A 13,764-nucleotide genomic window follows, 5' to 3' on the forward strand; every position below is an offset into this window, starting at 1 on the left:
GGTGTAGGGCAGGTGACAAGAAGTGTAGACATTCAGAACTCAACAAATAGAGTGTAATTGCATTTAGCAGACTAAGATTTACTGTTTTTCTATAACTTAATCTGCTTTTAGAGTGATAGCAGATGTTGAAACTCATAATGCCTTTTGCCAGCATTTCTTGGTAGTTGTCAAAATACTGTGAAGTTTCATTGTCTTATTAAGACTCTTCTAGTTGAAGATTTATGACAGTTCATACGGCATCTTTGCCACTACTATTACCAAGAATAATAATAGCAGTAATAATAACTAACAACAGCTTATATCGAGGGTCTGCATTATGCTGAGGATTTTACATAGATCCTTATCTCTTTTAACTTTTATAGCATTCCCAAAATAAGTACCATTATTTCCCCATTTGGGAGATGCAAATATTATAATTTAGAGAGATTAAATAATTTGTTCAGAATCACTCAGCTCCTAAGACAAGGAGCCAGAATTTTTGACTCACTGACTCCAATGCTTACCACTAAAATTTACTTTATAATTTTCAATAAAAATATTCTCAAAACAAATCAATATAAGTAAGAGTGCCATTCTACTATTGAAACATACTTAGAAAATGAAAGTTTTAGACCACTTTCATATGCTTTGCTAGAAGTATTTATTGATAATAAGTGGATTGGTAAAAGGCAAAGTACTCTGATCTACTAATTAAAATAATTCACTCAAAGAAATCTACTGGGTACTGAGTTTTTGAGCTATCAGGCCTTATGAGCTTAAAAGCAGTAAAATGACACTTCTTTAAATATTTTATAATTTGGCTTTTTAATATTTTAACTTTTCCCATAGTTATGCCAGTTTAATATGTTTTATTTTATTCATGAAAATCATGTAAGTACATGCTCCTAATATTAAGATTTGTAAATATGTAATTTCACATTACAGCAGGAAGATGACTATCCTTTAATTGAAGATGTGCTTATATAGCTATATATAAATACAATTTAAATGTTTTCTCTGCTAAGAAGGGCTAGGCCATTATTTTGAGTAATATATTCAGTTAACAATTTTTATCCTACATTTTTCAGAGTACTTTCCTTATGGTATATTATCATAGTTTCAGGGCACAACAAATAAATACATTGGATGAAATAGATTATCAGATAATATTTAATTAATACCCAGATTAGAACATTCTTGAGTGAGAAGCAAAGTGACTTCTCTTGATAACCCAGATTTCTAGTCTTCATCTTTTAAATATCAGGTGATGCTAGAATGATCAAGCAGTCTGTAGTAAAACAGAGATTTTTGCCTTCCCCGTGGAATGCAAAATATTGTTAATTTCTGATATTCTCTTTATTGCTCTTGGTTCAAAAAGATTTAGCTATACAGATAACTAAGTTGTTCACCTTTAATTTGATAGACATTTATTAAACACTTAAATGTGCCAAAGAATGAACAGTCTAGTGGAAATGAATGATATATTCCTTCTTTCATTCACCAAATGTTCTGTGAGTTCCTGTTACACGCCAGGCACAGTTCCGAGGTTTTAAGAATCTAGTTCATGTCATAAACAGGACACAAAAAGATGCTTGTCTCCATGGAGTTTATATTCTACTGATAAATACATTTAAATAGATGATTTCAAAACAATATGGAGGTTTGGCAATAGAAATATATATAAGATACTAATAATGTGGGTGCCCGAGTGGCTCAGTCGGTTAAGTGTCTGCCTTCGGCTCAGGTCATGATCGCAGGGTCCTGGGATCGAGCCCCCACATCGGGCTCCCTGCTCGGCGGGGAGTCTCCTTCTCCCTCTGCCTCTCCCCCCACTTGTGCTCGCTTTCTCTCTGTCTCTCTCTCTCAAAAATAAACAAATTAGATAATTAAAATTTTAAAAAAGATACTAATAACATATATCCAAATCAAACAATCATGGAATTGTAACTGATACCCCCAGGTCCATTAGGGCTTCAGGAGAGTCTCATAGTGAGTCAAGAGGAGCCAAGAATGGAACACAATGGAGGGGAAGAGGCCCAAATGGACAGGTGTCTGGTAGCCATGAACTTAAACAAACAGGAATATGATGCTCAACATACTTCATTATTTCATTTATAAAAGTTAGATAAAGGGTCAGAAAACCCGGGACCTTTTCATATCTCAAGATTATCAACATTTCACCACCACATGAATCTCTTCCACTAATATTATATGTTAAGATTCCTCTAGATTCTGGAATTCCTGGGGAAAATTCCACATCTCTCAGCAGTAACACGGTAATGCTGTCACCTTTTTCAGCAGGATCAACATCTTCCTTTTGGAGAAGTTCTTGACAATCTTGAGGTCTTTGTTTTGTGTCTCAAAATTATTGGTTGATATTGTCTTTAGTCATTTAGGCAATTAAATAATATAGCCCAGGGGTGCCTGGGTGGCTCACTCAGTTAAGTATCTGACTCTTGATTTTGGCTCAGGTCATGATCTCGGGGACATGGGACTGAGCCCCGCGTCGGGCTCTACCCTCAGCAGGGGTCTGTTTGGGATTCTCTCCTCTCCCTCTGCCCCTTCTCTCTCTCTATCTCTCTCTCTCTCTCTCCAATAAATAAATCTTAAAAAGAATTAAAAAATAATAAAAATATAGCCCAAACTAGAAGTAATGAAAAATTCACTAGATCAGTTTTGAAGTAGTATTTAGAACTTGGTCAAATCCTTTTTACATTTTCAGATTTATTACCACCAGCACATAATTATAATTTTGAAATAAACTTAGCTTTTTGGGGATTATGAATTGCTCACTGGCCAAAGAAAATATTCAGGTTTGTACGTAGTTATTTACCAAAAGCACCATCTTTAAAAAACAAATAAGGACTATTTTTCTTTTCTTTTCTTTTCTTTCTTTTACTAAGGACTATTTTTCATTATACTTTTGAAAACTTAAAACACTGGAAAAATTTTAACAGACATTAATATTAATAGGTGATGAGAACCAACAATTCATATTCTGTTCTTAAATACTGTACATCCATATTCAATCTGGTATGATAAAATTCCATAAAATAATTATTGCCCTTTTCCATTCAGCTGTGACTCAAGAAGTTCATTTATTGGCCTGAGGTCACATGTGTATATAGCAAATAGCCAAGCCTAGTGATCCCAGAGGTGTAATATGCAACATTTGTGTTTTTGTTAAATCATTTATGTAACTCAAATTTATAAGATTTTAACCCCCTATCATCTGTTGACCGTCCCCAACTCTACAGTGAAACTACAGGGATTCCAGCAATTTGCATCTTGCTAATTTCAATGGCTTCTTTTTAGTCCTCTTTGTTTTTCATCTTAGACGTTGGTAGCGACTGCTCCTTCTTGTACATTCTCTTTGCTCTTTCTTCATTCCTTTGCTGACATCTTTTTCTTACATTCTTTAATATTGACATATAGCGGATTCTCTCCCTACCCCTATTAATTGATTCCAATCCCACAGCTTCAAACGTCAGCCATGATTTTTCTAATGAACTACAGATTTAGTATTTCCGTGCAACTAGTGAATTCCTCCCCTGTGTAGGCTTGTAGAAACTTAAAACACATATTCCAAAACATGCCTTTTCATTTCCCACATCCTCTTGCAACTGCATTCTGTAGTTGATGTATACATGTCTCTAATACTGAACTGTAAGTTTTTCCAGAAACTTTGGCATTTCACTTACCTTTGAACTCCCAAAACTTAGCTGACTGCCTGGCACAAAGTAGATCCTCAATAAATATTTGATAACTGAATGACCGAATGATGGAATGTTGTTTAAAAATATGCATTTGATATTAGTGCTTAAGAAATGCAGTAATGTAATAACAAGCAGAGCTTAGGGTTTGGGGGTTTTAAATAAAAACCTCCTTTTAGTTAATTATGCCCAACATCAAATACCCCCTATATTTTTCCTGAGCTGTCTTTGATGTACCTTTGACTTTATACAAGGGCAGTGCTAGAGGATTCTCTTATTTGACTTATGTTTCCAAGGGATGCCAGAATGAAGGCAGACTCTGGGATATAGTTAGAAATTTGTGTCTGGAGCTTTTAGTAATAAATCAAAGTGAGAATGCAATTCTCAGTGGGTGGTGATATTGGTGTCAGGTGTATAGCTAGTGATTTCAGTCAAGTAAGCAAGTCTGCCTACAAGCTTTAATAGATTTGAGGTCCAGCAGTTTGTCTGTTAAAGATTAGAGTAACTGGCAAAGACAAATTGTTAACCAAACTTTTGGCTCATTTTCCCCTTGAATTATTAAGCTAAACACACTTCCAATCCATACAGCTGATGCAAGAGGGCTCTTCAAGACCAAGTCTTAAATCAACCTAGTTATCCTAGACTGCCCTCCTTCATTTCAGTGACATTAGTAAACATCTGTATTCCTGAAGCTAGATTTTTTTCTCCTCTGTGGCACACATTTTACAAGCGCTAATGGGTTGGCAAGAATTTAAAATTTCTTGAGACTAGTTAACTTTGGGCAAGTGGAAAGATTGAAGATTGGTGAGGTTGTTTCAGCAAGCAAGCTGTAGTTTCTTGCCAAGCAGCAGTGTAAGAACAAAAACTCTCCTTCATAATGTTGTAATGTTTCTGGTGGCTGTCCATGCCAAATTTACAAATCACAGTTGCAGTCCTTAAACCCATAAAATCATTAATTCTTGGTGTTGTTACCCAATGGATAATTATCTCTCAGTGCTCCCAGCCATTCCCCCATGATTCTGATAATAATAGTCCCTGCAGTTTTCCCAAATTTCAGCATCTCCTGGCATGGACAGAAGGTACTCAGTGAAACCTAGAATGAATGAATGAATGAATGAATGAATGAATAGCAAGCTCTGGTTTGCCTTTGTCTATGCTAAAATTGGAGCAAACAAGCAGAGGAAGACTTCCTTTCTCCTTCTAAGTGAACCACTCATGTTCTCCTCAGCTACCTACCTTCTTTGGAAGTCTAGGGAAGACTGTCAGAACTTGCTGTGGCTTCTGTGCTTGCTCTCACTGTATTCTGTACTCAAAACTCATGAACATTTCCTTTAATGCTTAAAGCAACCCATTGAGATGGCTACCATTGCTCTAACTCCACACACTAACAAATCTAGATTACTAACTTAGTTTGATGGACCTCAGATTCTCTGTCCAAGATTACTTGCATTATGATAAAAGACTTGTCTAATTCCTATTCCTGAACATCTTTCATCTGGGAATAGTCAAGTGTGCAAAATTGTACCTGTGTTGTTTTTTTTCCTAAAGAGCTGTGCTCTTTTACCATTTTGTTATGACTTTAGCATCACTCTTTAGCTCTGATATCATCTCCTCGTTATAGAAATGGATTAAAGATGTCGTTCCCCTTGAATAAGAACTTTGCAGGAAAGGATCTCAGAGAAAGTGTCCTGGGTAGAAAATAAATCACAAATTGAAGGCAAAGAGAAAATAGAAGGTAGACCTAGAAGAGGAACAATATATTGGTAGGAAGATGAATGAGAGGAGAGAGCCAGATACAAGGGATATAATTCTGAGGGTTTAGAATATAGAAATGAGTAGATTTAGATAAACCAAGTGGATGTTAAAATCACATTATAGGAAGGATGTTTAGTTAGGTGGAATCATAATCTAAATAAGAAAATAAAATAAGTAATAAAAATAAAATAAATAAGAATTATATAATTTTTAAGGTATTTGGGGATATTAGAGACTATTTGGAATTGATAACTCACAAACATCTTTTGAATTACCCTTCATTCAACCTCAGGAACTAGAAATAAGAAATCATTTATGAAGCATTGACTTTAAAAGAAGGGTTTGTAAAAGAAAAAGTGAGTAGAAGGGTAGCTGTGGTAGTCAACTTTACAAACCTGAAGAAGTTAGAACTCAGTATTTTAGAATGACAATCCTAATTTTGATGCCACCAAAACAGTTCGCAGGTTTAAGAAATAGATCAAGAAAAGCCTGTGCATGTGGGAGAGGTTGTTATTTTGATTCCTTTAGATAAACTGACTATATATGAGGGAGCAATGATCTCATGTGGTTTACCCATAAGAAATTCCAGGTAATGAAAACAGTTGAGCAGGATTAATTATATAGGAAACCAAATTTGGTCCTGGAAAAAAGTGCAGAAGTTAGTGCTTATTGGTTAATATATTAGGTATAGTTCAGTGGATATTTATTAAATAAATTTTGGCTCTGTGCTAAACTGGATTACTTCAGTCTGGCAATTTTGTTATCAGCATACTCTATTACATTCTTCAAGATGTATTTAATTGGTTTTCTTGAAACAATCTCTGGCTTCTCATCTAAACAGTCAAACATAATTTTTGAAAAATGTCACATTCCAGAGAATAAACATAGAAACTGCCAACCCTGAACTCCTCTATTCAAACGGCAGTTTTACAAGGTTGAAAGCACAGAAATAGACCAAGAGACAATTTTCCTCAAGGTCTTGGGAAGTGGCCAGATGAGTGTTTACAGTCCTCGTATTTGCTGATGTTCTCTTTTGCTTGTGTACATTCTTAGCTGTTTCCCCTTACGCCTTTTTTCCAAGTTAGATTCTTCTCTCTTCTACCCGAGCTGAGGTACCCACTACTTGCTTTTCTATTGCTGATTCCAAGCATGATAAGGTTAGCAGACACAAGGCTATTTATGGTGTGGTATTATCTTAATTTAACTTACTGCTTTAACTAACTGCCACTATTTATTTCTCCAATTTGCTGAAATAGCTAAATTTACTTGATAAACACGTTGGGGCAGGGGTGAGAAATTAAATGTCTCTGAGCATCACTTTGGTATTGATCCATTAGTTACTCTGGTCACCCAGAAAAAATGAAGGGGACACTGGCAAGGCCTCTCTAGTGACTGAGGTGTCACTAGAAGTAAACACCACCCCTCTCCATTAATGCGGTCATCCCCAGGAGTGTCGTCCACTTCCAGATGGTTAAAAAAGAAACAGGAGGGGTGCCTGGGTGGCTCAGTCGTTAAGCGTCTGCCTTCGGCTCGGGTCATGATCCCAGGGTCCTGGGATCGAGCCCCGCATCGGCTCCCTGCTCCGTGGGGTGCCTGCTTCTCCCTCTCCCACTCCCCCTCCTTGTGTTCCCTCTCTCTCTCTGTCAAATAAATAAATAAAATCTTAAAAAAAAAAAAAGAAACAGGAATCTCTTTGTAGAAAGATTTCAGGGGTTTTGTTAATAGAAAAACTGACCAACACAGAACAGTATCCTCTTTTGGATTTCACTCCATAACCATTAAATCAATGTGGACTGGTATTTTTCAGGGGTAAAGGAATACACAGATATGAAGAGTTCTTATGCCTACCATGATAATTCACATTTTCTTTCTGTTTCTGTGAGTACACCAATAACTCACAAACATAAACTCTAATCTGTAGAAAAATCTGATGAACGATAGTTTATATGAGCAGAAATCCTACAATTGTGGGGTGGAGCTACCTTAGAAAGTTAGATCAGCGATAGTGGGAAGGGGGGCATGCTGAACAGTCAACTCAGATAGCTTTGCTGGAAGTTGCATGGGATGAACTATACAGCTGGGATTATCGCTGCTTTTTCCAGTGAGGATAAAGAACTACAGAAATATTGCTGATGACAGAAATATAATGAATATATTTATGTTATAAAATATGTGTATTTTATATATATTAATATGTCACCCTGATATTGTCCTCATTGGTTGCCAAGAGGCAGTCTAATTAGCTCTCAGAAATATGGCCATAAGTAGCCTCAGTGGAACATAATTTTATCAAAGACAGTACAGTTTCCACATTGTTAACCATTTATGGAATGAATATGTGCAACAAAGGAAAATGGCTGCAAATGAATCTGCCTTTAATCTAAACCTTTCATGGGTCAGGAGATTTTTAAAGTGTGTATCCCAAGAGGTGAGATTGCAAGTGAAGATTATTTCGACAGTATTTTCTTCTTGGAGGGGAAGAAATAGAAATCTCACCCACTACAGGCCTGTGCTAATGTGTTAACATACTGAACCAAAGGGCTATGAGGGAGAATATGATGGAAATTACCTTTTTGGTTTATTTCCAGGTGCAAAAAAGTGGCACTGTTTTCTATCTCCTGTATGAAAGTAACACTACTGGACTAATGATAGGCGAGCAGGTGCATACTACTGTATTTTTAATTGCACTGACTGTTTCTATTTATGCATTAAACTTGTCCACACATCCCCCAACCTCCCCCCCACATACACACACACACACATGCACACACATAAAGTCCTCTTTGGGATCAAAGGTATGCATTTCCATGACAGCTGGCTGAAGTTAAGATGGTGACAATGGCCATGGAATGCATCCACACAGGCTAGTTGGCCATGGGGGGATTGACCCTGGGACACTGGCATCACTAACATCAGATCCTAACCACTTAAGTTCACAGCCCATAGTCCCATTCTGACATTGGGCACTCTCACCATGCCTCTCAATGAGATGGTCTCCCGTTGCATTCTTGAACATTATACGATGATGCTGATTTCTGTTCTATTCATGGAAGACATACACATATAGATAGGTGACCAATATTTTTTATACAAAATCTACTGTTACATTAAGGCATTTAAATAATTTAAGTGAACGAAAAGTACAAAGCATCAATTTCTTATACGTTTTAATTAATTTTCAGGTCCCGTGGATGTCAGTATTCTAGCTAAATGTAATCCGTGCTTATCAAACCCATGTAAAAATGATGGCACCTGTAACAATGATCCAGTTGACTTTTATCGCTGTACCTGTCCCTATGGTTTCAAGGTCAGTAGAAGCTTTTGAGGGAGCCCTGATCTGAAAACATAGCTTTCTTTGGTGGGTCCTCATTATTCTGTTGTGTTTTCTCTCTGTACTGAGATCTCCTTTATTTACACTTGACTTTACTTGGCCATTCCTTCTCTAGGGGCAGGACTGTGATGTCCCGATTCATGCATGCATCAGTAACCCATGTCAACATGGAGGAACTTGCCACTTAAAGGAAGGAGAAAAAGATGGATTCTGGTAGGTCATTAGTCTATAATATTCTGTCTGAAGCATTAGGGCAAGAATAACTAAGTAAACATTCGTGTTCCTTTTCAAATCAAAAGGTGTTATTCTTAAAAGAAGCCAGAAATTTATTCATAAGGACAATATGTATTAGTCCTTCTCAGAGATATTGTAATATGAAAAACAAGACATTACAGTATTCTCAGCTCAGGATGCTATAAAATCAAGAAGTTTTTAAAACGTACGTGCGTGCATTATGATTCATACACTCAGATTAGGTCAAGACAAAGTAGTAGCTCTGTTATGCTAATTAATAGCCAATAGTCTCCTCTTCAAGTCATATATTCATCTGTTGCTTTGTGTATTGCTTTAACAGACAGTTTGTAATGATAAGATGTAGGTCCCACTGAAACAGAAAATTCATGATTTATTTCCAGGACACAAAATGAGTAGACAAACATGCTGTGAACATTTTTAATCTGGAGTTATTTAATCATATGGTACAATTACTTCAGATGTACTTCATGAATTATGAAACACAGTTCTTATAATGACGGTAATAATTTCACATAAGAATGTTAATCTACTACAAAGCTTGTTGGAAATACCACTTTTTATAATAAGTATTCTTCATTTCTGCATTCTGTCATGAAATGGTCTCTTTTTCAGTAAGGCTACTCAAAGATTATTCTGATACCTATCAAGGTCAAGTGTACAATGTGTTATTGTCATGGAAAAATTGTATCTGTTGAGACTTAACGAGAACATTTACATTTTATAATGACAAGGAAGATGTAATTTTATTTTCATATTTCTTTTTTGTTTTGAGACATGGAAGACAGTATAGTTAGGGTAGGAGGTATTGTAATTTTTAAAGTCAGAACCAGTTCCTCTTTATTTATGAGCAGAGAAGCATGAATCATTTTATTAGAGCACAAGTTGAGATTAAGATACCTAGAGCTGTAAGCTTTGCTTGTGTTTTAGACCTGCCAATACATTGGATTTATTGACTTACAAGACCACGGAGCCATTTGCCCTCTTGCAGCCAGCATAAATTTTCTTTTTCAAATTGTTTCTGATTTAGGGGATACTACCTTAAATTCATGCTTACTACATGTCATTTAAAAACATTTTTTTAAAAGATTTTATTTATTTATTTGAGAGAGAGAGAGTGAGAGAGCACAAGAGGGGGGAGCGGGAAAGGGAGAAGCAGACTCCCCGAAGCAGATTCCCCGCTGAGCAGGGAGCCCGATGCGGGACTCGATCCCGGGACTCCAGGACCATGACCCGAGCCGAAGGCAGTCACTCAACCAACTGAGCCACCGAGGCGCCCCTGTCATTTAAAAACATTTTAAAGTTCAGTTTCTTACAGTTAAAACCTCTGTAGTTGATGAGTGTGTTTAGCTTTTTTCAATTTTTGGACCATATGGCTTTAAAATGCAACATGAACATGGGGTGTTTTTTTTTTGCCTTTTCTCCCCCTGGTGTTCAGGTGTATTTGTGCTGATGGATTTGAAGGAGAAAATTGTGAAGTCAATGTTGACGACTGTGAAGATAATGACTGTGAAAATAACTCTACATGTGTGGATGGAATTAATAACTACACGTGCCTTTGTCCACCTGAGTACACAGGTAGGAAGAGTAGGAAATTCTGTGCCATCAATAGTGTATCTGTTCGAAAGCATCACTGCCAATGTGCTGTATATGTGTAGTAAGCCATTGTATTATTCAATAACTGGTAGGTGTTTTGAAAATTAGATGTAATGTGAATAACAGAGTTAAGAGGGTTTCAGCCAACCAAATGAAAGACCAAGCAGGCATCTACATAAAGTCATGCTATCCAGCTGAAAAAGAAGTTATCATTCTGAAGCTTTTCATCACAGGGTTGCATAACATTTTTCATGCAAAGAATTTGTCCTGTGCAAACCAACCCACCAATACACAGGTGAAAAGAGGGGCATATTTTTCACATAGTCGAAACATAACTAAGCATTTGAGATTACTTGTGTCCATGTGTTTCTTCACTAGTGAGTGTTTTCCTCTAATAACTCATGTCCTTCAAAATAAAATGTAATCAGGAGGATACTAAGCACTTTGGATAATCATATAATTATCACTTTTTTTGCTGACATTTTGTATCTGGGGGTAACAAATTTCCTAAGTCTTTCTGAGCTGGTAAACTTCCCTGCACAAACCAATTTGCTGTAAAGGCCATGTCAAGTTTAGACCTACCTGTTATGTCAGAATATCTGTTTTGATTGATTTTGGGGGCTATGAATAAGAAGCAGAATAGTTACAATCTTGTTACTGTAATAAACCACTTCATTTTACAGTTGATAGAGAAAAGGAGAATGTTACACATTTTATTTGTAAGAAAAGGTGGGGAAGTAGATTCTGTCACTCTATTCAAAATTACCATTTTCATTTTCATGGGTATTTTTCCTTAACCATATATTTCCTTACAATTTTAATACATAGTTAAGAATATCAGAGGGTAAAATAACTATGTAGATGACTGAGGTTAACATCTCTAAACATGAAAAGATGAGAGCACATCTGTATGATTCACTTTCCCAGGGATTTGTCAGAATAGCATTGAAATTTAATCTTTTATGGAGTACTCAAACTTTGCATTTTAATAAGTACTTTTCTTGGTAGGAAAATGCTAGGTAAAATAAAAGTGTTCTGTTTTGACATCCCAGATCTGTTTGAGTGCCTTCAAACCTGTCTTTTCCATGATATGTTTTTTTTTTTTTTTTTTTTACACCAGTGAAGCATATAATGTAATATATTGAGTTTCTAGGAGAAATGTGAACATGTTGTATCATAATTGTTCTATTACATATATGCAGCCCTTGGGCCCCTTAGTGGCTAGTTTGAATTCCTTGATATTGTGCATTAATAAAGGATAGCAAGTATATTCAATAGGTACCCATCCTAAAACTGTTGGGAAGTGTAAGTGCTATATAGCTTTCACATTCACACTAATATTACTTGTGTCACACCTCAGACATTTGCCACTGGCCTGAACGCACAGATCCTGGAGCCCTTGGAGCTACCCTGAGAATTACTGGCTGAGCTAAGTTAGACTTGTACAAGAACCCAATGTTTGCACTAAAATCTGTTACCTAGTACCTTCTTAGGATGGAATAATTCTGTTTTCCGATCATTGTTCTAATCATTATTGAAAGGGCTTAATTCACTTAATTTTGGAAGCCTCTTTAAACCTACACCCACACTGACCCGGACAAATTGGACCCAAGCATTTCAAGCACACTTGGGTTAGCCAATGAGCTCCTGAGCACAGAAACAAAGAATTTATGTATATCCCCTGATGAAACCCTAGGCTTGAAAGCACTGTGTATTTAGTTCTTACACACCTTTTTTATGATGATTTGCATCAGGTGGCAGACTCTTCTCGGTTGATTTGGAGGGGTGCACCTGCTTTGGCTTTAGATTTGCTAGATGTTATTCCTAATCCATTTCTTTTGAGCCTTACCTTCTCTCCCTTCATTTTCCAAGCTTCCTTCTAATACCTGCTCCTCTTGAACACATTTTCTCCATCCCAAGTGATTCAGTTCAATGCCCCTCCCTCTGAGAAGTATCATGAAGTCTCATTTCCCTCTGTCAGATCTTTGAAACATATTTAAAAACCCTAAGGCTTAGCAAAAACACTTTTTAACCAAAATATGACATCTATAAAAGCCATCATGCGGGGATCTGCCATGACTATCTGTCCAGAGTCATTTGGCTCTCAACAAGAACTGAGGCTGACATGTTTTTAGTCATAGCTATTGCAAATACCGGTTTGCCTTAATTTGGGCAAAGGAGAAACAAAAACATTGAACTCAGTAGCAAGCTCACAGCATACAATACATGAAGATATTACCACTGTAACTTGCTGGGTCTTGTGGGCAACAAAGAACTTGACAATTTGGCATCAGAGCAGATATCTATACGATGCACATTTGTAACCCATCCATTAGCTGTAGTATTTTTGTTCATATGTGAAATGAGCTCATTTACAAAATATCAAGCAACCATCTGCAGATTTTGAAATCAGTGGTGCATAAGTGGCCTTTAATTATAGGAAAGCATGAATTGGACTCTAGAGTTTCATATCATGCTTCATCCAAGTCTGTAGTGAGGGAGGAATTTTTTTTTTTTTTAATAATGTGGCTGTAATGTTTTAGATTTAAGATTGGAATCTGATTAATGAGTAGGAGACCTGGGAAAAGAAACCCCTGCTGTGCTCAGGGAATATAATCATGTTGTCATTGCTTAAAAATCACTCAAGTCATAAGTTGCTTTTCTGTTTGGAGATGTTTTACTCTATACTGCCAAAGGCAAACAATGAGAAAGGGAACTGTTTAGCAGGAACAAATAAAACTTCATGGGAAAAGGTTGTAAATTATTATGGTGAAAGGTTTTATATTTGGCACCCATGTCAAGAGTCAGAAATGGACATAATGTTAACAGAAAATTCAGAGATCTGAAAGCAGTCCGACAGAGAACTCATGATGTGATGGGCAGGCTATAAAACAGAGCTAAAAATACTCAAAACAAAATGAACCACCATTGGGAAATTAAATTTATTTAAACCCTTGTGACCAAAACATCACAGTAAAAAGTTATTGATTTATTAAAGGAGAAAACTCGCTATTCTTTCCTGCTGCAGGGATTGACAACATAAATTTTAAGGGTCAATATTGTTTTTTATTATCTAATCCTTGCTATGCCTTCCCCACCCAAGCTATCGAAACTATTCTTTTCTACCTAACCCAACCC

At 36.5% G+C, this 13,764-nt stretch overlaps 1 protein-coding gene across 4 annotated transcripts in view; it reads left to right on the forward strand.

Annotated features, from left to right (window-relative positions):
- The window catches only part of SLIT2 (slit guidance ligand 2), a 360,745-nt gene that overhangs the window by 306,404 nt on the left and 40,577 nt on the right, over nucleotides 1–13,764 (forward strand). For all 4 annotated transcript variants that reach the window (XM_032400092.1, XM_032400094.1, XM_032400096.1 and 1 more), the window contains 3 exons: nucleotides 8,630–8,754; nucleotides 8,894–8,991; nucleotides 10,469–10,608. In XM_032400092.1, the coding sequence (XP_032255983.1) occupies nucleotides 8,630–8,754; nucleotides 8,894–8,991; nucleotides 10,469–10,608 (363 nt within the window). The remainder of the gene's footprint in view (nucleotides 1–8,629; nucleotides 8,755–8,893; nucleotides 8,992–10,468; nucleotides 10,609–13,764) is intronic.

Source organism: Phoca vitulina, unplaced genomic scaffold (assembly GCF_004348235.1).
Source record: "Phoca vitulina isolate PV1807 unplaced genomic scaffold, GSC_HSeal_1.0 scaffold3, whole genome shotgun sequence".
NCBI lineage: Eukaryota > Metazoa > Chordata > Mammalia > Carnivora > Phocidae > Phoca > Phoca vitulina.